This window comes from Phascolarctos cinereus, unplaced genomic scaffold (genome assembly GCF_003287225.1).
Source record: "Phascolarctos cinereus isolate Bilbo 61053 unplaced genomic scaffold, phaCin_HiC Scaffold_4;HRSCAF=312, whole genome shotgun sequence".
Taxonomy (NCBI): domain Eukaryota; kingdom Metazoa; phylum Chordata; class Mammalia; order Diprotodontia; family Phascolarctidae; genus Phascolarctos; species Phascolarctos cinereus.
The window spans coordinates 239,526,197-239,551,025 of NW_027555847.1; the positions used below are offsets into that span (position 1 = coordinate 239,526,197).

The following is a 24,829-nucleotide window of genomic DNA, read 5'->3' on the forward strand; positions in this document are numbered from 1 at the left end:
TGCATACCCTTTGATCCAGCAATACCATTTCTAGGTCTGTGTCTCAAAGAGATCATAAAAAAGGGAAAAGGACCCACATGTACAAAAATATTTATAGCAACTCTTTTTGTGGTGGCAAAGAACTGGAAATTGAGGGGATGCCCATCAAGTGGGGAATGGCTGAATAAATTGTGGTATATGAATGTAATGGAATACTATAAATTCTATAAGAAATCATGAGCAGGCCGATTTCAGAAAAACCTGAAAAGACTTACATGAACTGATACCGAGTACAGTGAGTAGAACGAGGAGAACATTGTATACAGTAACAGCAACATCGTGCAATGACCAACTCTGACTACAATGATCACCTTTGATAGACTTAGCTCTTCTCAGCAACACAATGATCTAAGACAATTCCAAAAGCCTCATGATGAAAAAAAAGCAAGCAAATAGTATACTTCGATCTGCATTCAGACGCCATAGTTCTTTTTCTCGAAGTGGACAGCATTATTATCATTCCAACAATCCATGTAGCGCAGCAGTATTGTCTTCTATCTGATCCTCCCTTCTTCCTAAATAAAGCTCTAAAGACCCAGTGGTAGGAGTGATATCATAACCCCTCCCCCTCCGGGCAAGTTAGGCTAGTTTTTCCTTAAAAGGAATTAAGAGATTCCTTGAGCATAGTTTACCTATGTGATCTATGGAAAACAGAAGAATTCATGACCAAACAGGAGATAGAGAACATTATGAAAAGCAAAACGGATAATTTTGATTACATTAAATTGAAAAGTTTTTGCACAAACAAAGCCAATGCAACTAAGATTAGAAGAAAGGTAGAAAATTGGGAAAGAATTTTTACAACCGGTCTCTCTGATAAAGGCCTCATTTCTAAAATATATAGAAAATTAAGACAAATTTATAAGAACACAAGCCATTCCCCAATTGATAAAAGGTCAAAGGATATGAACAGACAGTTCTCAGATGAAGAAATTAAAGCCATCTATAGTCATGTGAAAAAATGCTCTACATAGTTATTGATTAGAGAAATGCAAATCAAAATAACTCTGAGGTACCACATGACACCTATTAGACTGGCCAACATGACAAAACAAGAAAATGATAAATGTTGGAGAAGATGTGGGAAAAATGGAACACTAATACATTGTTGGTGGAGTTGTGAAATGATCTAACCATTTTGTAGAACAATTTGGAACTATGCCCAAAGGGCTACAAAAATGTGCATACCCTTTGATCCAGCAATAGCACTTCTAGGGCTGTATCCCAAAGACATCAAACAAATGGGAAAAAGACCCACATGTACAAAAATATTCATAGCAGCTCTTTTTATGGTGGCAAAGAATTGGAAATTGAGAGGATGCCCATCAATTGGGGAATGGCTGAGCAAGTTGTGGTATATGAATGTAATGGAATACTATTGTGCTATAAGAAATGATGAACAGGCTGACTTCAGAAAAAGCTGGAAAGACTTGTATGGTCTGATGCTGAGTGAAGTAAGCAGAATCAAGAGGACTTCGTACACAACAACAGCCACATCATACGATGACTAATATTGTTAAACTGAACCCTTCTCAGCATTACAAGGATCTAAGACATCTCCAGAGGCCTCGGGATGGAAAATGCTGTCCAAATCCAAAGAAAGAATTATGGCAATCAAATTGCTATCACTTATTTTTACCTTCTGTTGAGTTTTGTTTCATCTTTCTGATGGTTCCTCCTATTGGTTTTTTTACTTACAACTTCACTAATGTGAAAATATGTTTAATAGGAATGTAAATGTAAAGCCTATATCAGATTGTGTGCCGTCTTGGGGAGGGTGGGGAGGAGGAAGGAGGGGAAAAATTTTCAACTCAAAAGCATATGGAAGTGATTGTTGATAAATCAAAATAAATTAATAAAATAAAAAAAAAAGACATTCCTTGAGACCTTGCTGGCTCAGAAGACTTCAGACTGTTTAAGTCACTTCCTCATAGCCTACAAAACAGACTCAGGAAGCTCCACAGGCTTGGCTAGTGGATCTTAATGGGTAATGTAGGCTAAGCAGCTTTGCAGAATTAATTCCCAGGATCCTTGATGGCTATCCTTGTTTAATATCCCTCTCCTCCTATGGCTAAATAAAGCTTGTTGTTGTTAATTGTTGAGTGACTTACAAGTATCTTATTTTGTTTATAACTTAAACTATTGGGGACCTGGCCTGAGTTGGGCCCAGCCCAGAATAGTACCTGTTTCAATGCTGACTCAGCTCATTCTGATATCTGAAGTTCTTGACATTATTTTTAAGGGACTATGGCACACTTTATTCATCCATATTTACGTCTTTCAATATTACTTTTATTGTGAACTTAATCATCAATATACATTTCAATATGCAAAGAACAAAGTGGAATATATGAAACTGTGAACTTTTAAAATATTTCTTGTTTTTTAAAAAGTGTATGTCAAATTTAACAAAACTGTCATTATTATCTTCCTTTGAAATTAAAAAAAAAACATGTTTGTAAAATATAAGTTAGTGATAAGTTCTAGCACACTGAAAACATTATCTCTTTTTTTTTTTTAAACAAATGAAACAACTTTTTATTTAGCTTTTTCTTTTTACAATCTCTTTGGAATACGAATCTAGAGGTGGTATTGCTGGGTCAAAGGGTATGCACAATTTTATAGCCCTTTGGGCATGGTTCCAAATTGCTCTCCAGAATGGTTAAACCAATTCACAACTCCACTGCCTTTTTTTTTTTATTTTTCAATATAAATTTATTTATTTTTAGTTTTCAATATTCACTTCCACAAATTTTTGAGTTCCAAATTTCTCACCCCTCCCCCCACCCCAAGATGGCATGCATTCTGAATACCCCTTCCCCTGGTCTGCCTTCTCTTCTGTCTCTCCCCCCTCCCTTCTCTTATCCCCTTCCCCTTCTATTTTCCTGTAGAGCAGGACAGACTTCTGTACCCCATTTCCTGTATTTCTTATTTCCCAGTTGCATGTGAAAACATTTTTTTTTAAAAACATGTGTTTTTAAAACTTTGAGTTCCAACTTTTCTCCCTTCCTCCCTCCCCACCTACCCTCATTGAAAAGGCAAGCAACTCAATATAGGTTGTACATGTGCAGTTATGCAAAACACTTCCTTAGCAGACATGTTGTGAAAAATTAACTCTATTTCCCTTGATTCTATCCTGCCCTCCCATTTATTCTATTCTTTCTTTTGACCCTGTCCCTCCTCAGAAGTATTTACTTCTGATTACCCTCTTTCCCAATCTGCCCTCCTCTCTATCACCCCCTGCTCTCTTGTCCCCTTCTCCCCCTATTTTCCTGTAGGGTAAGACAGATTTCCATACCCAATTGAATGTGTATGCTATTCTCTCCTTAAGCCAAATCCTATGAGAATAAGATTCCCTCATTCCCTCTCACCTTCCCCTGTTTCCCCTCCACTGTGAGAGACTTTTCGTTTCTGGATTTTTTTTTTTGTGAGATAATTTACCCCATTTTACCTCTCCCTTTCTTCTCCGAGTATCATCCTCTCTCATCCCTTAATTTTATTCTCCAGATATGACCCCTTAATCTTCAACTCACCCTGTGCCCTCTATCTATCTATATATACATACATACATTTTTTTCCTTCAACTACCCTAATACTGACAGTTCTCATGAGTTACAAATATCATCTTTCCATGAAGGAACGTAAACAGTTCAGCCTTAATAAGTCTCTTATGATTTCTCTTTCCTGTTTACCTCTTCATGTTCCACTGGAGTCCTGTATTTGAAAGTCAAATTTTCTGTTTAGCTCTGGTCTTTTCATCAGAATGCTTGAAAGTCCTCTATTTCACTGAATGACCATTTTTTCCCCTGAAGGATTATACTCAGTTTTGCTGGGTAGGTGATTCTTGGTTGTAATCCTATCTCCTTTGCCCTCTGGAATATTATATTCCATGCCCTCCGGTCCTTTAACGTAGAAGCTGCTAAATCTTGTGTTATCCTGATTGTGTTTCCACAGTACTTGAATTGTTTCCTTCTGGCAGCTTGTAATATTTTCTCCTTGACCTGGGAACTCTGGAATTTGGCTACAATATTCCTAGGAGTTTTCCTTTGGGGATCTCTTTCAGGAGGAGATCTGTGGATTCTTTCAATTTCTAATTTTGCCCTCTGGTTCTAAAATATCAGGGCAGTTTTCCTTGATAATTTCTTGAAAGATGATGTCTAGGCTCTTTTTTTGATCATGGCTTTCAGGTAGTCCAATAATTTTTAAATTCTCTCTCCTGGATCTATTTTCCAGGTCAGTTGTTTTTCCAATGAGATATTTCACATTGTTTTCTAATTTTTCATTCTTTTGGATTTGTTTTACAGTGTCTTGATTTCTCATAAAGTCACTGTCTTCCAATTGCTCTATTCTAATTTTTAAGGAAGTATTTTCTTCAGTAATCTTTTGGACTTCCTTTTCCATTTGGCCAATTTTTCTTTTTAGGGCATTTTTCTCCTCATTGGCTTTTTGGACCTCTTTTGCCATTTGGGTTAGGCTATTTTTTAAGGTGTTATTTTCTTCAGTATTTTTTTGGGTCTCCTTTAGCAAGCTGTTGACTTGTTTTTCATGATTTTCTTGCATCACTCTCATTTCTCTTCCCAGTTTTTCCTCTACTTCCCTTACTTGCTTCTCAAAATCCCTTTTGAGCTCTTCCAAGGCCTGGGACTGATTCATATTTTTCTTGGAGGCTTTGGATGTAGGAGCTTTGACTTTGTTGTCTTCTTCTGGTTGTATATTTTGATCTTCTTTTTCACCAAAGTAAGATAATATAGTCTGACTCTTTTTGCGCTGCTTGCTCATGATCCCAGCCAATTACTTGAGTTTTAAACTCTTTGTTAAGGTAAGAGTCTGCTTCCAATGTGGAGAGTGTACTGTCCCAAGCTTCAGGGGTTTGTGTAGCTGTTTTCAGAGATACTTGTAGGGACCTGTAAATTTTCAGTTCTTCCAAGGTGGTATGATAAGGGGCGAGGTGTTTACTCCTTTCCTGGCCTGTGACCACAAGTATTCCTTTCTGTCCTGTAACTGTGAGGAGGGGTTCCTCTCCACAGCCACTACAAGCTCCCGCCAGCACTCCTCCTCACCCCAGCACTACCGCCCAGAACTGTGACCCAGATCCACACACGGGCAAAGCAAGAGATTCCTGCCTCAGCACTGGCAAAGAGATCCCTGCAGTCCCTCTCTGATCAGCCACTGGATTCCCCCTCAGTCTGTGGGCCAGAAGCTCAGGAAGCAGCTGCCCCCCCAGGGCCACAGCTCTTGGGGAATGGAGCTGAAACCCCGCCTTCCTCTCTGACCACCGACAGAAACAGACTTTTCCCACTGACCTTCTAAGTTGTCTTTAGCATTGGTGGATTGAAGAGTCTGGAAACCTCCACAGCTGCCCGCAATTCAGTCCTCTGAGGCCTGCTCCAGGTTAGCTGCAGCCTGGGCGCCTACGCCGTGCTGCGCTCCCAGACCGGCGCGATACACCTTTCTGATCAATCATCCAGGTTTTCTTGGGCTGGAAATTTGTTTCACTCTGTCTTTTTGTGGGTTCTACTGCTTCAGAATTTGTTTAGAGCCATTTTTTATGAGTATTTGGAGGGGTTTGGGGGAGAGCTCAAGCAAGTCACTGCTTTCACTCCGCCATCTTGGCTCCACCCTTGAAAACATTATCTCTAGGCAACTCCCCCCCTTCCCTTCTCAATCAAATAGTTTCACTTAAGAGTCTGCATTTTATTCTTATGATTTCCCTATTCCTATGATATCTTGCCCTGTTGAATTTTTGTCCACAGCATCCTTCTTAATCCTTCTGTAAACCCTTCAAAATTTGTTCTCTCCAAATTCAGAGGAAATTTCAGCTATACCCAGTTTTTCTAGTACAAATTCGATTATTTTTTTTCTATAACGCATTCTAGAAGAGTTTCCTCACCTATGAGTTCTCTATTCCAAATAAATCACAGATCTAGTCTCTATTCCTAACCCTATCATAAATTCTAAGATAACGTGGGTATTTTCCCTTACAGTTTGAAACAACTAGTACCTTCTAGTCAGAAGAAGATGCAGAATAAAAGTTCCCATTGCTGGTTCCTCTACTTTTTAAATGATAATAAATAAGGCAAATCAAGAAATGATTAACCAGTCTGCTTTGGAGGGGAGAGAGGAGACAGAATGAGAATCTCCAGAAAATGTCTGGATAATTGAAGTCCCCATTCCAAACTTGTGGTCTATCATTTCTTTAACTCTTCATCTATTTTCTCTTTGTCTCCATGGGTCTACAGTATTCTTTGATGATGATAATAATAATAATAGTAAAGGCAAACAAACAAAAATCTGTGCTGCTTTGCTCACAGAAGCACCAGTAGTTCCAAGCTTCAGGGAGCACATGATGCTGTACCCAAGACATCTGTGATATGTTCGATATTTTGTAGTTGTTTATTGATTTCAATCATCAAACTCTTCATGACCCCACTTGGGGTTTTCTTGGCAAAAATGCTGAAGTGGTTTGCCATTTCCTTCTCCAGCTCATTTTATAGATGAAGAAACTGAGGCAAAAGGGGTTAAGTGACTTGCCTAGGGTCACACAACTATTTACTGTCTGAGGTTAGATTTGAATTCAGGTCTTCCTGACTCCAGGCCCAGCACTCTACCTACTGTGTCATCTAGCTACCTGTACTTGCTGTCCAGTATTTACTGATTCAGAAAACCAATTTCTCTTCTTCCTTGGTGACTGGGAAAGAAATGACAACATCTTCCAACATCACAGGCCTCTTAAGGGTGGGAGCCCCAGTAAAATGAGAATTCACCATTGAAAACTATTGGAATTCCCTGCCAGCCAACAAATACCCACCTTTTCTTCTCCTAAACCCTGTGATTAATAGTCAACAACTGCCAAGAAGAAAAACATTTTCACCTGTTTTTAGTTCCCAGTCTCTAGTTTCTATCTATCTTAGCCTTATGAAGACCCTAATATACCCAGTGGGGCTGCTAGGTGGCACAGTGGAAAATTGAGTTTAAATCTGGCCTTGACACTTACCAGCTTTTGTGACCCTGTGTAACTTAACCCTGTTTGCCTCAATTTCCTAATCTGTAATATGAGATGGAGACGGAAAAATTAATTTTCAGGGGTAAAGAGGTAGTATAATATAATGGAAAGGCAGCAAGGTGGTGCAACGTATAAAAATGCTGAGCCTGGAGTCAGAAAGACTTACCTTCATGAGTTCAAATCTGGCCTCAGACACTTACTAGCTTTGTGACCCTGGGCAAGTCACTTAATCCTATTCGTTTCAGTTCCTCATCTGTAAAATAAGCTGGAGAAGGACATGGCAAAACACTTCAGTATCCTTCTTTGCCAAGAAAGCCCCAAATGGGGTCATGAAGAGTTGGACACAACTGAAATGACTGAACAACAACCAAAAAATCTACCTTGTTCTCTGATATCTTATTCTAAGCAAACTTTTTTTTTTTGCTCTAGATCTCTTTTTCATGTCCATAGAAACTTGGGTCCCCTACATTCCTGGCTTGTTCTATAGGCATCTCTTATAGATGGGGCCAGCAAGAAATATCACCTTTGTTTCTTGCTGCCACTTTCTGACTTTTATGCTACCATTATTTAATCATCTCTCCTCGGAGGTTCATTCATCCATCTATGTCACCTGGTTCAGATCTTACTGAAGTCATTTACTGGACCCCAGGTCATTTACCCTACTTTTTTTTCAAGAAGATCTGTACCTGGACCATATCGTCTGTAACCAGGCATCTGCCCTCACACTTGGAAACTTCCAATATTCTTGTTTTACCCCTCACTCTAACTTTCCAATTCATGAATTTTCTTAACATCCAAGACCTGCACCTTGAGTTCACTCCACCTCTGCCATCCCCAAAGACAGTCATATCTTTTAAATCATCTTGTTACCTTTAACTATGCTGCCACCAATATACACAGACCTTTTAAGTCCCTCTCTCAGTTCACAACCTTTTATTCATTCACCATTTCTTCTACCTCCTATTCTTTATTCTCTGGCTTAGGAGCATGTACCAGGTTTGTCAAAGCACCTACCACCACTTTGGCCACCATGCACCCTCAGACCCCAATGGCAACAGCCTAGGAGCCTTTTAGGGGTCTTGGGAATAGCAATGCCCCTAAAGCAATCACTGAAGAGAAAAATCATTGTGGAAAAGGGACTCACCTTCCTCACCACTACCAGCAACAACTGCTAATTCAATAGGACTCAATAACTTGTGCCATCAATAGGCACAAGAACCCTGGTTATGGCAACTCTCATCTCCTAACCCTCCGGCCCTACTTAAAACCCAGCACTCACAGCTATCATCCAGGAAAGTAACTCCCGTGGAGAAAGGGCCAGCCATTTCCACCAAATGCCAACCAAATACCAATCACAGGGCAAGCAAGCCAGCCTAGCCAAAGCAGCAAAGCATTCTAAGGCTGAGTGAAGAGGCAGCATGTATCAGGTAAGTCTAACCACCACCATTTTGTCTACCATCTTCCACTCAAACTGAAGGAAACAGTCCAGGACCCTGAATCCAAGACCCTGGATAATAACAACGCTTCCAGACTAGAGCTCCCTGTGGAAGTACAGACTAACAGTTGTTCCTTTAGGGGCTAGAGCCACAGCTACTGAAGACCCAGAAAAGAAACTATCAAAGTGATTGGCACTGTTAAAACTACTGAATATTTGAAACTTACAGATTTTATCACTGAGAATTACTTTAAAAAAAAAAGTATTACCATTTGCTTTGCCACTGAAACTCAATGATTATGAGAACTTTCTGTCTGACTTGCAGCTAAATCCTTCCACATGTGCTGTCTCCCCATTAGAATGTAAGTTCCTTGAGAGCAAGGACTGTCTCACTTTTGTATTCATATGCCCAACACTCAGCACAGTGTTTTACCTATAGTAAAGTGCTTAATAATGCTTTTAAAATTTTTTCATTTCTGCTACTGCCAGTCACTCTACTGCTTCATGTTTTCCCAGTTCGTTAAACTAGGTTCAAAGTTATAACTTCTTGCCAAGACTATTGCAATAACTTTCAAATTGTTTTTCCTGTTTCTAGTCTCTTGCATCTCCAATTCTTCCTACACATAACTATCAAAGTGAAATTCCCCCAAGATCTGTATCATTCTCCTTTCTCAAACACATTCGGTGGTTCCCTTTTGCCTTAATCTGGTATTTAAAGCTCTTCACAAACTAGTTCCCACCTCCCTTTTCAGCATAATTTCATGTCAATCTTCTTTATATATTATCTATTCCAGTCAAATGAGTTTACAAGCTGTTACCCATACCCAATATTTCATCACTTGTGTCCATGTGTCTTCCTAATGTGGAATATATTCTCTTCTCACCTAGTTTCCTTCAAAACTCAACCCAAATACCACCTCTGACATTCTAGATCTCCTGGATTTAGATTCTCCCATTGCTAGTATTCTCTCCCTTTTGAAATTACCTTGTATTTACATACATATATACTATAATCCTCTACATCTTAGCATGCATGTAAGGTTCCTTAGGACAAAACCCTTTTGCTTTTCCTTTGCATTAGGTGCTAATTATTTGTTAAACTAAATAATATGGCTTCTGTTTCTGCCTTCAATATCTGTACAAACACTCTACTCATCATATTTTATTCTTTTAATTCCTGGATTCCATCACATGAAAATATCTTAATTTACACTGATAATTCTGTCATTTACATTTTGTGTGCCTTCTGAAAAACAAATACTTCCAGAAATACATTCCAGTCATTTCTACTCTACCAAGTCTCAGTAATAGTTATGATAGCAGGTGTGGCTAGATGGCGCAGTGGATAAAGCTCTGGCCTTGGAGTCAGGAGAACCTCAGTTCAAATCCTATCTCAGATACATAACACTTACTAGCTGTGTGACCCTGGGCAAGTCACTTAACCCCAATTGCCTCACCAAAAAGCAAAAAAAAAACCACCCCAAAAACAAACAAACAAAAAAAACCCTTATGATAGCAAATTTACCTCCTTATATTAGAGAGCTTCTAGTTCACTCTCCTTACTACTCAAACTTGGTTCGCAGAGGCCATAGATGACTACAGTCTCTTGGATTTGTCTATTATGAATCTGGGACAGTTCCACTGTTATTCTCCCTTCTATAATATAGCTACTACTCTGCATAGTATCTAGCATAGTGGACATACATGGCCAGTTTTCACCTTCTTCTTTCCTTTTCAGAGTAAAACAATTTTTTGAGGTTAAGGAGAAAATAAATTTTTAGCAGAATCAGTATGTTTTCCCCGTGAGGTAGTGACAACCACTGTCTCAGATTGGTGTGGAGGGTGGACTGCAGCCAGCACTAATCTACTTGCTACAGTCCACTGTTAAACTTTCAGTGTGAGCATTTTCACATCAGAAATGAGCAATTACTACCAATCAGGGCTTGATTTATTGTTTCATTGATTTTCTAGACTTAAGAAAGTGTCAACAGTACATTTAAAAATGTGTGTCTACATTTTCCCCTCCCCCAACATTTACCAGCATACCCCTGTATTGCTCTAGAAACACTGTCTGAGCTCAGTAGGAGTGCAGTAGAATGCTCAGAGAATGAAGTCATCACCAGAGTAGAGGCCTGGTGACCGTAGGCTAAAAATAATAACTGGCGTTTATATACTGCTTTAAGGTTTGCAAAATGCTTTACATCCAATTACCTAATTTGAGCCCTCACAACTTCCCAGGGTGGAGAGCTGGTGAAGTTACGGTAAATACAAAAATGAAAATGCAGGGTAGAAAAAAAATGATTATTTGGAGGGTGTGGGGTATATTTTCCATTACAGTAAGTTAAACAGAAGAAGGGAGAGAAACAGGTTGCCAATATGTGATTGCTTTATACAAGTCATTTGCTATCTGCTTCAATTACCAGAAGGAGAGGATGGGGAAACATATTGTTATATTTTGAAGTACCAGCACACAGGTGACCAAATCTCGATGTAAAAGGGAATATTCCTTTACCCCCAGATTAGAAGAGGAGTAGTAAAGTAGGTAAAGAATGGGGAAGTAATAAGAAGTGTATTCCAGGTTTTCATCCTTCTCTTAAAGCTGATTCTTCCATCAGTTCTTTTTAACAAACACGCCTATCAACTCATACGTTTTTCCTTTTTTCATCAAACGCTAAACTGTTGTTTAATCAAACCTGATAAGCTTTTATATAGCTGCAGTTGGAAAAAGAGGAAAGCAAGACCAAAAAAGAAAACGGGGCTACATCAAAACTTGCTGGCAGGGGCTTTAAAGAAAGCCAGAGGCAAAAAAGCATTCCACCGTCCTCTAAGTAACTTCCATATCCCCAACGTAGGAGGCCCTGTAAACTTTCTGTTACATCATTTCAAAGGGGGCTGTTAAGTCAGTCAAATTTTGAAAAGGAAGTAGAGAATTATTCATTCCCAGCTAAACAGCATAAAACTAGAAAAGAAATAGATCATACTTTGGAGAGAGCTACATCATTCACACACCATCCAGACACATCTTATTTACTAAAATTTTGCTCAAAATTGATAGTTAATGTTACTAAGCTGGAGAAGAATTCTCCATATTTTGAACTGTAAAGTTCCAGATGCCTCAATAGCAGGGCATTAAGGGACCTAGGAAAGATTGCCTGCATATGTGGAGTATTTAAAGTAATAACCTCCACTCAATCATCACCCCAATATAAAGCTGAAATGTAAAACTGCTGGGATTCTACAAGTAACTTCCAATAATATCAGAAAGTTTCATAGACTATTACATATCCAATATACTCAAGCTACAAGTGTTGGTTCAACACAAAAGGACAATAAGGGCAGGCTTTTATATGTTACAAAGCCTATAAAATTAGAACATTATGATTTTACGGCATCATAAAAATCAGTGCACTTTTCTTGTCCAGAAAAAAGGATACTTTCATTTCTAAAAATATCTTAAATCTTCACAAGAAAGTCACAATGCAATAAAATACCCTATTATCATAAAAAGCAAGTACAGGATGGTATTCCATGAGCAAAACAACAGAAATCTGGCATTGTTTGAGCCAAGGAAAAAAATTATTCTGGAAAGGAAGGATAAGTAGAAGTCTTTCTCTAAATTTAATTAAAACGGTGAGCTTTCTGCATTGTCTTATTTCTTTGATAGTCTCACTTTTAGTACAAAATAGACATATCCTTGAGAAGAGATTTTTCAGTTTGAAAAACTGTTCTCTGTATTGATTTTCTTTCAAGAGAAAATCATTAATTTTCAAAATGAATATCTGAGGACCAGAACTTCACACTCAAGGATAGATGGCACAGTGGGTTTGATTTTTCACTGTGTTCTTATATTCAGCTTAATCCAATTTTCAAAAAGGCCTAAGAAAAAGACGAAGTCAAGACAACTGAACTTAACTACAACATGTAACACTATGACCAAAAGGTGCAGGACTTTGCCTGTAATGAATTGGAGGCACTCAGGAAACAGAAGTCGATTCTATAAGAGTCTTGAGAAGCCTAGACAACAGGCACAACAAATCAAACAAAACTTATAGTTAAATATAAATGAATGAGTAAATAAATAATACGAACATCTTAGAAACTTAAATTATCATCAAATCTAAGTTATCTCCGATAATGAAAACGGATAATGAACTCAACTTCTGAATACAGATTTACAAGCACTGAAAATTCTCTACGTAAATGAAAATAGTTAACAGTTATATAGGAAAGTCTGTATTACTCATAGTATCTTTCATTCCCAAATCTGTCTATATTCAACATACTGCACTCTTTCCAAGTAAAATACACATAGCAATTATATAGTATTTCAAAGCCTCTGAATAATTTAGGACTATGAAAATGACTATCCAGTAGAAATTATAGGGATAATTTAGACAGGCAATGTAATTTGGTTGGGATTTTGGTTACACACACACTTACCCACACACACACACAACACACAGACACACACACTCTCTCTCCTTTACTGTTACTTTCAGAGATCCTATTTTAATCCACTAAGATTAATGAGTAAAATGTCATATAAAATAAAAACCAACAGGCCAATTAACACCATGGAACACATATTAAGTAATTTTAATTAGGTTAATTAAAAAATTAATTAACTGCCTTAATCTAAAAGAAAAAAAAACAACTTACCTTTCTCAAGTATGACATATTCTAACTATTCCTTTGCCATTTTTAAAGATTTTATTCCATAGCTGTTTTACCATATCTTATCTCCAAATACCATCCACTGAACCCTTCCTTGTAACAAAAATATTAAAGCAAAATCAACTGACATATTTGATAATTTTCCCAAACTATATATTTTTTCTCTTTAATTATTTTTTTTTAAATTTTACAAAGATGAAAGTGAAGAACCATGGAATCAAACTGAATGTTGGTCTTGGAATGAGGAAGACTTCAATTCAGATTCTGCCTCTAGCAAACCTTAAATAAGACATTTAACCTCTATGTGCCTGAGACCACACCTAGAAGTTTTCTATTAAATCAGAAGCAGTCTGCCACCCTACAGCAAGTTGCCATATGAGGAATTCCACAAACCTACAGATAAAGAAGGAAAGAATGTAAAGAAGATTTGATTATTTGTGAATAAAAGGAAAGAACTATATGAGTTAAACCCAGACCTTTGAAATGCAATATGCATCCATGCATACAAATCATACCTTATAATTAAGATAACTGCTGCTACCAAATGTTGTTTTAAGTTTGTAATGAAAGTTTCCTAGACATTTGATGGTATGTTATTTAGAAAATGAGAGTTCTACAATTTAAAGAATGAGAGGAACTGAAAATTAGGTCAGTGAAAAGTATGACTGAGGGGACAAGGGGCAGACTGAGTTCTTGTTAAGGCATTACAACTTCTACTGATTACAGAATTGAACTGAAAATACTGATGTCACCACACAAACCTTTATTGAGTTGGCAATGAACAAAGTATGATATTAAAAACCAGTATCACTATCAACATTCCTAAATAACATAGTTACACCAATTCTTGTACTTGTGCGGATGAAACTCTTTTGCTAAACAGGTGTGTTTAGTTCAGCAGTTCTACAGCTCAAACTATTCTAATAATTTTGGAGATTCAGTAAAAGCCATGGAAAAGCAAAAAGCTTAAATATTTTCCTTAGCCAAGCTGATCTATGCAGTATTTCAGGTAGGTCACTAGAAACTTCTTTGAAGTTTTCAAATTAGTAATAATATAAGTGGAAAAACCAAAATTGTATAATCAACACACATCATTACCTTCATGGCATGAATTTCCTCGAGTAATCGCTGTGTTCGTCTTTGATTTTTGGATAATATATCTTCAGTACCTCTGTAGAAAACACATCATTATGTATGTAACAAAATAAGCCATTCACAGCATATATACATATTTACTAAAGTATGGGAAATTCTTTTAAAAGTACAATAAATCTCAAACACTAATGGAAAGACATAAATGAGGAATGATTAATTGTTGGGATGATTACTGAAGAAATAAAGAACATCTAAATACTGTAATTCATATAACCACCAGCAGAGGGCCTACTTTCTCTGTTTCCATGTCCTCTTGGTTTTTTAATCTAAGTATCCCTACTGAATTTTCTCACAAAGATATGGGCATTAAAAACAATAACAACAACAAAACAAAGCTATTTTTCTATTTCTATTCTGCAAATATTTTTAATAAACTTCCTTATTTGGTAAATAACAATTTATACATGACTGCATAAGTCTCCTATTTTTTGCTGAGAATTTTTCCTTTTATATTTCTGAAATACTTCTACTTGTCAAGCTATAATAAAATTCATAATTAAAAATAAGCATACTGATGTGCTTCTCTGAACTGAAAGTACTAAATATTGTAAAAAAGACCAATAAGCAGTATTAAGCTTAAGTGTCACCTCTAACATTTGCACAGGATCATAGGCAAATCAATTAACCTCTCAAAGACTCAGTTTCTTCATAGATAAAATGGGTATAACATTTGTACACCTGCACCTCTTAAGGCTGTTGTAAATAAAGGGCTCTGATACACCTTAAAAACTACAGAAACATGAAACATCATTAGGACACACTTCTTATGGGAGAAAAGCTGCATAAATATTCAAGGAAGGAACAGAGATACAATATAGGGGGAAAAAAGCAAGTCTAATGTGGGAAGGTATTATGAAAACAAAGAACAGAGTTTAAGAGAGAAGAAAGCACTGTGAATATAATTCTTTCAAAAACTAGTGACAATGATAACATGGTACAACTTTTTGGCAATAAAATAAAAAAACCCAGCAGATCCTGAGATCTTGTGCAAATTCTTTAAAAAACTGTAATATGTAAATGTACAGGATTATTATTAAATGTTTTAAATTTCAAATTAATCTGCAGTTTCAGTAAAAAATAAAACTACTGTTGATCTTCAATATTCATGCCTTTAACTCTCAAGACTTCAAGTATCCCCATGATTTTATTAGTAACCTCATTTTCACTTTCGCTGGGCAAACCCATCACATTCTTGGCTATCTGGAGTAGAGGCAGAATATCTAAGTATGATGTGGAGACCTCAGTCTCTGAGCAAATGGGGAAGTTGCTAGGTGCTGCTCCTCCCAGCTCAGCCTGAAGCCAAACTCTTCAGTACTCAGAAGGAACAAGGAGAGGAAGAACAGGGCTATATAGCCTGGGGTGCTGAGCTAGGAAGGGGAAGGCACTCTCCCTGAAAGGATCTTGGTAAACAATGGCTCCACTCCCAGTACTGCTGAAGCCCTTAAAGGGGTTGGAGATAGGGAACTGACCATGCTGGGATTCTGGCCAACTAGGTTGAGCGACTAAAATCCTAGCAACCTCAATCTTGGTTTTCAGAGGGCAGCTATGGTAGAGAGGTTTACAGCAGTACAGTATATAGTACAACACCCTCACACTTCCATCTAAACAGTGGAAGGTAAGATTCAGGTTAAAAAATGATTTAAATTTAAGAATTTTATTTGCTGCACAGTATTTATGGTACTATAGATTTCACGTGTTATGAAAAGTGAGTATTGTCTGAAATCAATTTTTTAAGATTGAGATGTCAGCACAAAACGTCACAGAATTCTAGGGAATTACTAGTGAGAAAAATGTTTCGCATGTTACTAATTTTATTTTGTGTCCTGCATTTTATGAGTTATTTCATGGTTACTGTGTTGGGAAAAGTGCATATTATCAGAACTAATGTTTTGTTACAAAGAATTTTATGCAGAAATGTGTATTTTCAGCAAGCTCTAGAAAAAGATTACAGTTTTTGGTAGGTGTGGGAAGCTAGCCTTCTACTTCCCATAGGTTCAATGAATCAACATTTGTGTTTTTCACTTTCAGGGCCCTTTTCTAGAAATGTTACCTGATGATACTTGAGGATTGACTATATAAGGAGCGGGGAACCTGCAAGCTCAAGGCCACATGTGGCCCTCTAAATGAATCCAAACTTCACAGAATATTCAGTCAAAGGGCCACACTTGAGGACCTAGAGGGCCACATGTGGCTTTGAGCCTACAGGTTCCCCACCCCTGGACTATATTATTCAAAGGAAACAACTAATGCAGGGTACCTGAACTTTAAAACTATGAAACTTTAAAACTTTTAAAATATCACATTCAGTTGGCATAAAAGGAAATTTTTTGCTCAAGAATACCAAATTACTGATAACTAGCCAAGAAAAAAAAAGTTTCTAGTTCTGTTCCACAGGGAATATAATACTTGTGGTCACTTAAAGGAAAACTGTGGAAAACTTTGACTAGAAGAATTCACAAAGAAATTACTGATTTTGGTCCCAAACTCAAGAGAACAGGTTAATGAAACTCAATTAGGGCAATAATTATGTTCCCTATAGAAGTTAGCTGATAAAATTCTTATTGAGGGCCTACCTCCTAACAGAATGAACAATGGATAAAAATAACTCTTGATTTGTGACAAAGCAGTACACGATTATTAATAAAAATGACTAACTTTTTTGACTTCAGTTTGGTGATACGCCTGGTAAGCCTGCGAATAACCAAAACTCGAGTCCTCTTCACTTCTTTTCTCATCTTCACCACCTTTAGGAATGAAACCAAAATGGAAGACCCTTAATTCAAGTACAAAAACACACTCATTTTAAGGCTAAGTAAAATATGTAGTGTAACACATAAAAAAATACTTGAATGAATAGGATGATAAAATCAAGTTATTTTCATAAACATCAGTACAGTATGAAACCAACAGTCTAAAAATGTGTCTGAGGTCTGAGAAACAAACAAGCTGCAAAAAAGTAAAACACTCCAAGCTAGTAATATTTCTAGATTATTCTTAAAGACAGGTTACTTTAGAATCTTTGAAATGTTTTTTCCCTTTATTTATTACCCTAAACACAGTGAAATTACATGTGATTTTCTTTTAACAAAAACAAACTAAAACAAAACAAAAACCTCTTTAATTAGATGACTGAGGATAAAATAGTGTAATACTTGTAAAGTGTGTTTCAAACTTTAAAGTGTTATATAAATACTATTATTACTTTCTTCTATGATAAAACATCTCTAATGTGTTACCAAGTAAGAATACCCTCTGCCTTTGCTCCCCCAAATCAAAGAATCACAGAATTTCGGTGTTGGATAGGACCTCAGAGACCATCTACAAAACCTGATACCCAAATAAAAATCTTGCCTACAACACACTTCACAAGTATCTAGGAATAAGAGAATGAGGCCTTGCACCAGGATAGAAACGGGGGGGGGGGCACGGAGGAGAGGGGATTGTGAGAGATGATAAAAGGCCTTGGCAACAGATTTTCCACAGGGAGTAAGACAGAGTGAAGAGTAGGATAGCACCCAGGTTTCATGCCTGAGTGAATGGAGGGATGGTGGTGCCCATGAAATTAAGAGATAGCTGAAAGGGAAGGAGGGCTTGAGAGGAAGATACACAAAGTTTACTTTGTATATACTGAGTATAAAACGTCTATGAGATATCTATTTTGAGATGTCCAATAAGCAATTGGAGATGAGAGATTCTGGAGGTCAACAGAAAGGTCAGGGTCAGACAAGATTTGAAAATCATTAGTACAGAGTAACAGCCACGTTGTGTGATGACTAACTGATAGACTTAGCTCTTCTCAGCAATGCAAGACATCTCCAAAAGTCTCATGATGGAAAATGCTATCCACATCCAGAAAAAGAACTAGGGAGTCTCAACGCAGATGGAAGCACATTATTTGTTCTTTGTTTTTCTTCCATTTGTTTTGTTTCTTCTTTCTCATGGTTTCTCCCATTGGTTCTAATTCTTCTTTACAACATGACTAATGTGAAAATATGTTTAATAGGAATGTGTATGTAGAGCCTATATCAGACTGCACGCTGTCTTGGAGAGGAAGATGAGGAGGAAGGGGGATAAAATTTAAAACTCAAAAGCTTTTAGTTAAAAACTAAAAATAAATTAATTTTAAAAAAGCACAGAAAATCACTAGTACAGATGAGATCATCAAGTAACATGGTATAGAAGGAGAAGTGAAGAGGCCCAAGTGGAAAACAAGGGGAGCGTAGTGTCCCAAAAACTGGAAGACAAGAGAGAAGAGAGGAAGAAGAGAGGGTGGCTGACAAGTATCAATGGGGCAGCTAGGTGGCCCAGTAGATAGAGTGCTGGGCCTGAAGTCAGGAAGACATGAGTTTAAATCCAGCCTCAGACACTTTGATAGGGTGTGTTACCCTAGGCAAGTCACCTTACCTTTTTTTGCCTCAGTTTCCTCATCTGTAAAGTGGGGATAATAATAGACCTACCTTTCAGAATTGCTGTGAGGATTAAATGAGATAATAATTATAAATGCTTCTTAGCACAGTGTCCAGCACAGAGTAAGTGCTATAGAAATGCTAGCTGTTATAATTATTGTTATTATTAAAGGCTGCAGAGAGGTCAAGAAGGATGGGGATTGAGAAAAAGCCATTAGATTTAGCAATTAAGAGGTTAGTAACTTTGAAAAAAGCAGTGGTTGAATGATGAGGTCAGAAGCCTGACTGTTCAGTGTTAAAAAAAAGAGTTAAAAGGTGAGGAAGTAGAGGCACCTATTGTGGACAATCTTCTTAAGGAGCTTAGCCACAAAAGGCAGGAGTGATATGGGATATTAGCCAACTTGGATGGATGGATCATGTGAAAGTTTTTTGAAGACACAAATGTAGGTATATTTGTAGGCAATAGGAACATAGAGAGTAGAGAGGGAGGGAGAGAACAGGGATGACAAAAGGGGCAATCTGCTGGAAAACATGAGATAGAATGGGAACATTTGTGCCTGTAGGGGGATTTGCCTTGGCAAGAAGAAGGGCTACCTCTTCATGTGAGATGGGGAGAGGAAGAGATAGTGGTAGAAGGCTTCTGGGTGATGTGAGATGAGGAGGAGGGAAGAAGAGAGACCTCTCAGTGAAGAACCTCAATTTTTTCAGTAAAACATGAGGAAAGGTTCTCCGTAGGGAAGGTGGGAGAGAGGGGAGCCATGGGAGATTTGAGGCAGGATGAAAAAATGTGGAAATGCTGATGTGGAGAATGGCATAGTGAGTTGATTAGGGAGGTGCAAACTGATTGCCCTGGAGCTGTGAGAGCAAACTTAAGGTTATATAAAATAAATCTGTACTGGATTGAGCGTCAGCATGTGTCAAAATATAAGTAACCTCAGTTACATCAAATTGACTATTGTACTAATAAAACCAATGCAACTAGGACGAGGGAATCTCTTAACTAGGGAAAAAACAATCTTTGTATCAATTTCTGAAAAAGGTCTGATATCCAAGAACCAAACTGAGTTAAATAAGGCCAAAAGTAATTCCCCCAATTCCTAACTGACAAAAAGCTACTGCCAACCATATGAAAGACTGTTCCAAATTATGAATAACAAGAATAATACACATCCAAACCATCCCAAGATTCTAATTTATAATCATAAAATTGGCAAAGAAGTTAAAAGTTGAGAATAGTTAATTGTGGAAGGCCAGTGGAAAGATAGGCACACTGAAGCACTACTGGTGGAACTATGAAGTGGTCTTAACATTCCGAATATTTGAAACTGTGCTAACAAAATGACTAAAATATTGACAGCCTGTGGCAGGTGAAAGATTAAATTACTGAGGAAACAAAAGTTCAATCTTCTGAGCATTTTTATTTCTTAAGCAATGCATCTCACTTGTCTAACACACTGGGACCAGGCCACATTGATTAGTGACAAGGACATGATCCTAGAGATGGGCTGAACACTTCCATAATGTTCTCAACAGACCATCATCAATCAATGTTGAGGCCACTGACCATTTACCTCAGGTTGAAGTCAATCCCTCCCTAGCTGAAGTTCCAACTGAAGAAGAGGTTTCGAATGCCATTAGGCTCCTTTCATGTGGTAAAGCACCTGGTGCTGACTCTATTCCAGCTGAGATTTACAAGGCAGGGGGTCCATACAAAAGGTCATACAAAAGCTGACTGAAATTTTCCAGATTATATGAGAAGAGGAGGTTATCCCCTAGGAGTTCAAGGATGCCTCCACTGTCCCATCTCTATAAAGGTAAAGGAAACAGACTGTCCTGTGACAATCACAGGAGGGTCTCTCTCTTAGTCACTGCTGGCAAGATTCTTGCCAGAGTCCTCCTTAAAATGAAGATGGTCATCTATTTGAATGTGGCTTCAGAAAGGGCCGAGGAATGGTTGATATGGTGCTTGCTGCCCGACAACTCCAGGAGAAATGCCAGGAGCAGAACAGAGGTCTGTACAGAACTCTTGTAGATTAGACCAAGGCTTTTGATACTGTCAATCATGAGGGCTTATGGAAAATTATGTCAAAATTTGGTTGCCTGGAGAAGTTCATCAGCATTGTACATCAATTTCATGATGGCAGGCTTGCTTGGGTTCTAGATAATGGACAATGCTCTCGTGCTTTTCTAGTCAGCAATGTAGTGAAGCAAGGCTGTATGCTTGCTCCCATGCTTTTTAGCATTTTTCAGTCATGTTGTCAAATGTTTTCAATGAGGTTGACCATGGCATCAAGGTTAGCAGCTACACTGACAGTTAAATTCTTCAACTTGAAAAGGCTACGAGCGAAGACCAAAGTAGAGAGTGTTGGTGCATGATTTTCTGTTTGCAGACGATTGTGTACTCAATGCAGCCTCTGAAGCTGAGATGCAACAAAGTATGGATTGATTCTCTGCTGCTTGTGCTAATTTTGGCCTAATAATTAACACCAAGAAAACATAAGTGCTCCATCAGCCACCACCAAACCAACTATACTTGGAACCATCGGTTACAGCAAATAGAGAAGTTTGAATGCTGAGGATAAGTTACACTTCCCTTGTTAGTGTCCTTTCCAGGGATGTACACATTGATAATAAGGTTGACGCATGCATTGCCAGAGCTAGCTCAGTGTTTGGAAGGCTCCAAAGGAAAGTATGGGAGAGAAGAGGTATTAGACTGACTACCAAACTGAAAGTCTACCCAGCCATTGTGCTGACCTCATTGCTGTATGCCTGTGAAGCCTGGACATATACCAGGCCATACCAGGAAACTGAACCACTTCCATTTCAATTATCTTAGGAAAATTCTGAAGATCATCTGGCAGGATAAGATACTAGACACTGAGGTACTTTCTTGAACTAAACTGCCAAGCATTAAAACTCTGCTTCAGAGAGCACAACTCTGATGGGCTGGCCATATTGTTCGAATGCAAAACATGCACTTGCCAAAAAGACCATTTTATGGAGAACTCATGGAGAGCAAGTGTTCCCGTGATGGTCAGAAGAAGCAATACAAGGACACTCTCAAGATCTCTCTTAAGAACTTTGGAACTGATTGTGTGACAGGGGAGACACTGGCACACGACCGCTCATCATGTTGTGCCCACATCAGAAAAGGTGCTCTGCTCTATGAGCAAAGCAGAATTGAAATAGCTCAAGAGAAAGGCAAGATGTGTAAACTTAGAGACTCCACCCCAAATATTCATATGGACTCTTTGTGCCCGATTTGTCATAGAAGATTCTGAGCTCTTATTGGTCTGATCAGCCACAGTTATTAAAACTTGATTCTAGCATAGTGATGTCATTCTGGTCCTCTTCGAAAACAAGGACAACAACCAACCAACCAAATCTGACTAGGTTTCTGGTCTGCATAATCTAGGTTCTTACTTAAGGGTTTCCACGTGGTAGACAAAGGTGGTACAGTTTCCCAGACATACAGGGTTAGGCTCAAACAGCAACATAAGGTTTTTTCCCAATTTCCACAATATAAACTTTTCTCACAAAAGAGAATTTGAACTAGATCCATAATTAAACAGAAAGGGAACTGAGCAAGCTCCATAACTGAGTCACAAGATGGAATCAATGTGGATCACTCAATTCCCACAATTAACCACCTGCTTTCCTAATTCCCTCAATTCCATCAATCCTTTGATCCAGAGATTCCCATTATAGTGGGAATATATTATATTCCACTATTATCAAAGGCAGAAAGAAAGACCCTATACACCAAGATATTCATAGAAGCACTTTTTGTAGCAAAGAGCTTTGTGTCCGTCAATAGGGGAAACCGCTAAATAAATGGCGGCACATGAATGTAAAGGAATATTACTGTGACACAAAAAAGAATGACTATGAAGAACAGAAAAGCATGTAAAGACCTACATGAACTGGTGCGAAACTAAGTAAACAGCAAGCACAGTAAACAATGAATATAACAATATAAATGGGAAGAACAAAACCAAAAACTAAATCATTACAAGATGAACAATGTTTAATTATACTGGACAAATCTTGTCCCAAATAAGAGATGGGAAAATGTGCTTCCTTCCCTCCCTTCTTTGCAGAGGTAAGGGACTATGGATTTTGAATACATGCTTTCAAATTTAACAGATATGGTAAGTTTCCTGAACTTTCCTCTTATTTTATTTTTCCTTTTTTTTGTGATAAATGGCTCATCATGCAGTGAAAAGGGATGGATATATTAAGAAATGAACTTGATAAAAAAAAGTTATCAATGGAAATTTCAAGATATAAATAAAAACTGAAGATTAAAAAAAGCATTGCTCAAGTGCTATCAACACAGTAACTTTTTAAATGATCTCTTAACCTCTATTTCCTGATCTTTCAGGAAAAATGAGGTTTCTTCAGACTATAACTGACAATCAATTTAGAGATTAAGTCTAATTTTAACTGAAAAAGTTAAAATACAGCAGGACCACATCTTAGTGGTGTCCATCAGTAATGATAAATTTCTTTTAGCAGAAAGAAACAGTACAGGGTAGTGTGGAGAGAATTCTGATTTTTTATAATAATCGATATGATATGTGTTATGAATATACTAATAGATTAGATTTTTCAGAATTGCCTCTCATGTGAGAGAGCTCACAATGCAGCTTGAACTGATCAATCAAACTTTGACAAGACTCACAATCACTGGCATTCTTCTGCCTGTGTACCTGAGGTGAAGTGAATCAAAGACTGTAGAAGCTGTACCAATCACAGAACTCTGGTACTGTGACCCACCAAGTAATGACCCCAAGGACTCGAGCAATATTGCTCCCACAGGACTCCAGAATTGTTGTATTTTCTTCCATGTGTGGATTTGTCACGGGAAACCACTCCAGCCCTGGGAAGGACTGTTTGTAATCCACCTTATCCCCTCCCTTCCCACTTACGATTTTTGTATATAATCTCTGTCCTCACTTCAGCAAGGTGGAATTCTGATCAGGAGAATTCCTAATTTGCAAATGTACTCCTCATAATGAAACTAATTAATTAAACAGCTACCTGATTACTGGCACTTTGTCTCTGGTCTGCTGTTTCGTCATTCTCAGGTAGAGACTGGCTCAGTAAAATTCTGTTAACATTAACTGGTGTTAGAAATGTTTAAGGGGTAGACACAGAAGTGAAGCTTTGAGCTCTTTAGTATGGGGGAGAAGGGATGGGCACCACTGGATCTTTTCCAGAGTCCCAGCTCACAACTGGCCTGGCAGGTTTGAAGCTCCCACTCTGGCTGCACTGTGGACTCAGCCTTTGATCAAGATCAACTTACGTTTCAAGCAATGTTCTTGGGACCTTTCAACGTTTATTGACATTGTTTACCAGACTGGCAAGGCCTGTTGCACACTGATGTGGCTTTGCGTGCATCTTTTCTCTTATAATGCAGGGCCAGCTAGACGCAGAACACTGACCCCAAGAAACCAGATGTAGCCTGAGGTTTGCAGTTATTCCTTCTATGAACTAAGCCTCTTCTTTCTTGCTACTATAGTTGTCTCAGGCCTCCTATTTTCCAAAATGTTAGTCCTATTCCTAATCCCTTTACTCTGGTCAACAGGCTTATATGCCTCACCCACACTGAATTACCCACTCAGGAGTCCAATAAAACACTTCTCTAAAACACTCAATTTATCTAAGACTGTTGGGCATGTTATTTAAGGTCCCAGCCCCTTAAAGCTTTAGCCCTAGCTGCCCCATTAGTAGTCTGGATTATGACCCCAATAGCAGGGTTCTATTTTACTGGCCCTCCAAGACATGCTCCGAAAACCACTGCTACTCTCAGGACTGAGAAACCACCCAGTCCCAGTCTGCTTCACAGAGCAGCAGCTTATGTGAAAGGAGCAGCTAGTGTCCCCTACCATTACTTCTATCCTCATTCTCAAGACACTACCACAGTCACAAGTACTACACCTGCCCATAAGAAAAAGGAGCACATTAACCAAGAATGAATGGACTTAATAGAAGGTTGTATAAAACCTCCAAAATTATATATAATGTGTGTGTATGTGTATGTGTGTATATATGTGTGTATATATGTATATACGTGCATATATATATGTGTGGGTGTATATGTGCATATATATG

At 38.0% G+C, this 24,829-nt stretch overlaps 1 protein-coding gene across 1 annotated transcript in view; it reads right to left on the reverse strand.

The window, feature by feature from the left end:
* Positions 1 to 24,829, reverse strand: part of SRFBP1 (serum response factor binding protein 1) — a 112,790-nt gene that overhangs the window by 64,995 nt on the left and 22,966 nt on the right. The window contains exons 2-3 of the mRNA XM_021009512.2: positions 16,962 to 17,050; positions 14,250 to 14,322 (exon numbers count right to left, since the gene is read on the reverse strand). Of these exons, the coding sequence (XP_020865171.1) occupies positions 14,250 to 14,322; positions 16,962 to 17,050 (162 nt within the window). The remainder of the gene's footprint in view (positions 1 to 14,249; positions 14,323 to 16,961; positions 17,051 to 24,829) is intronic.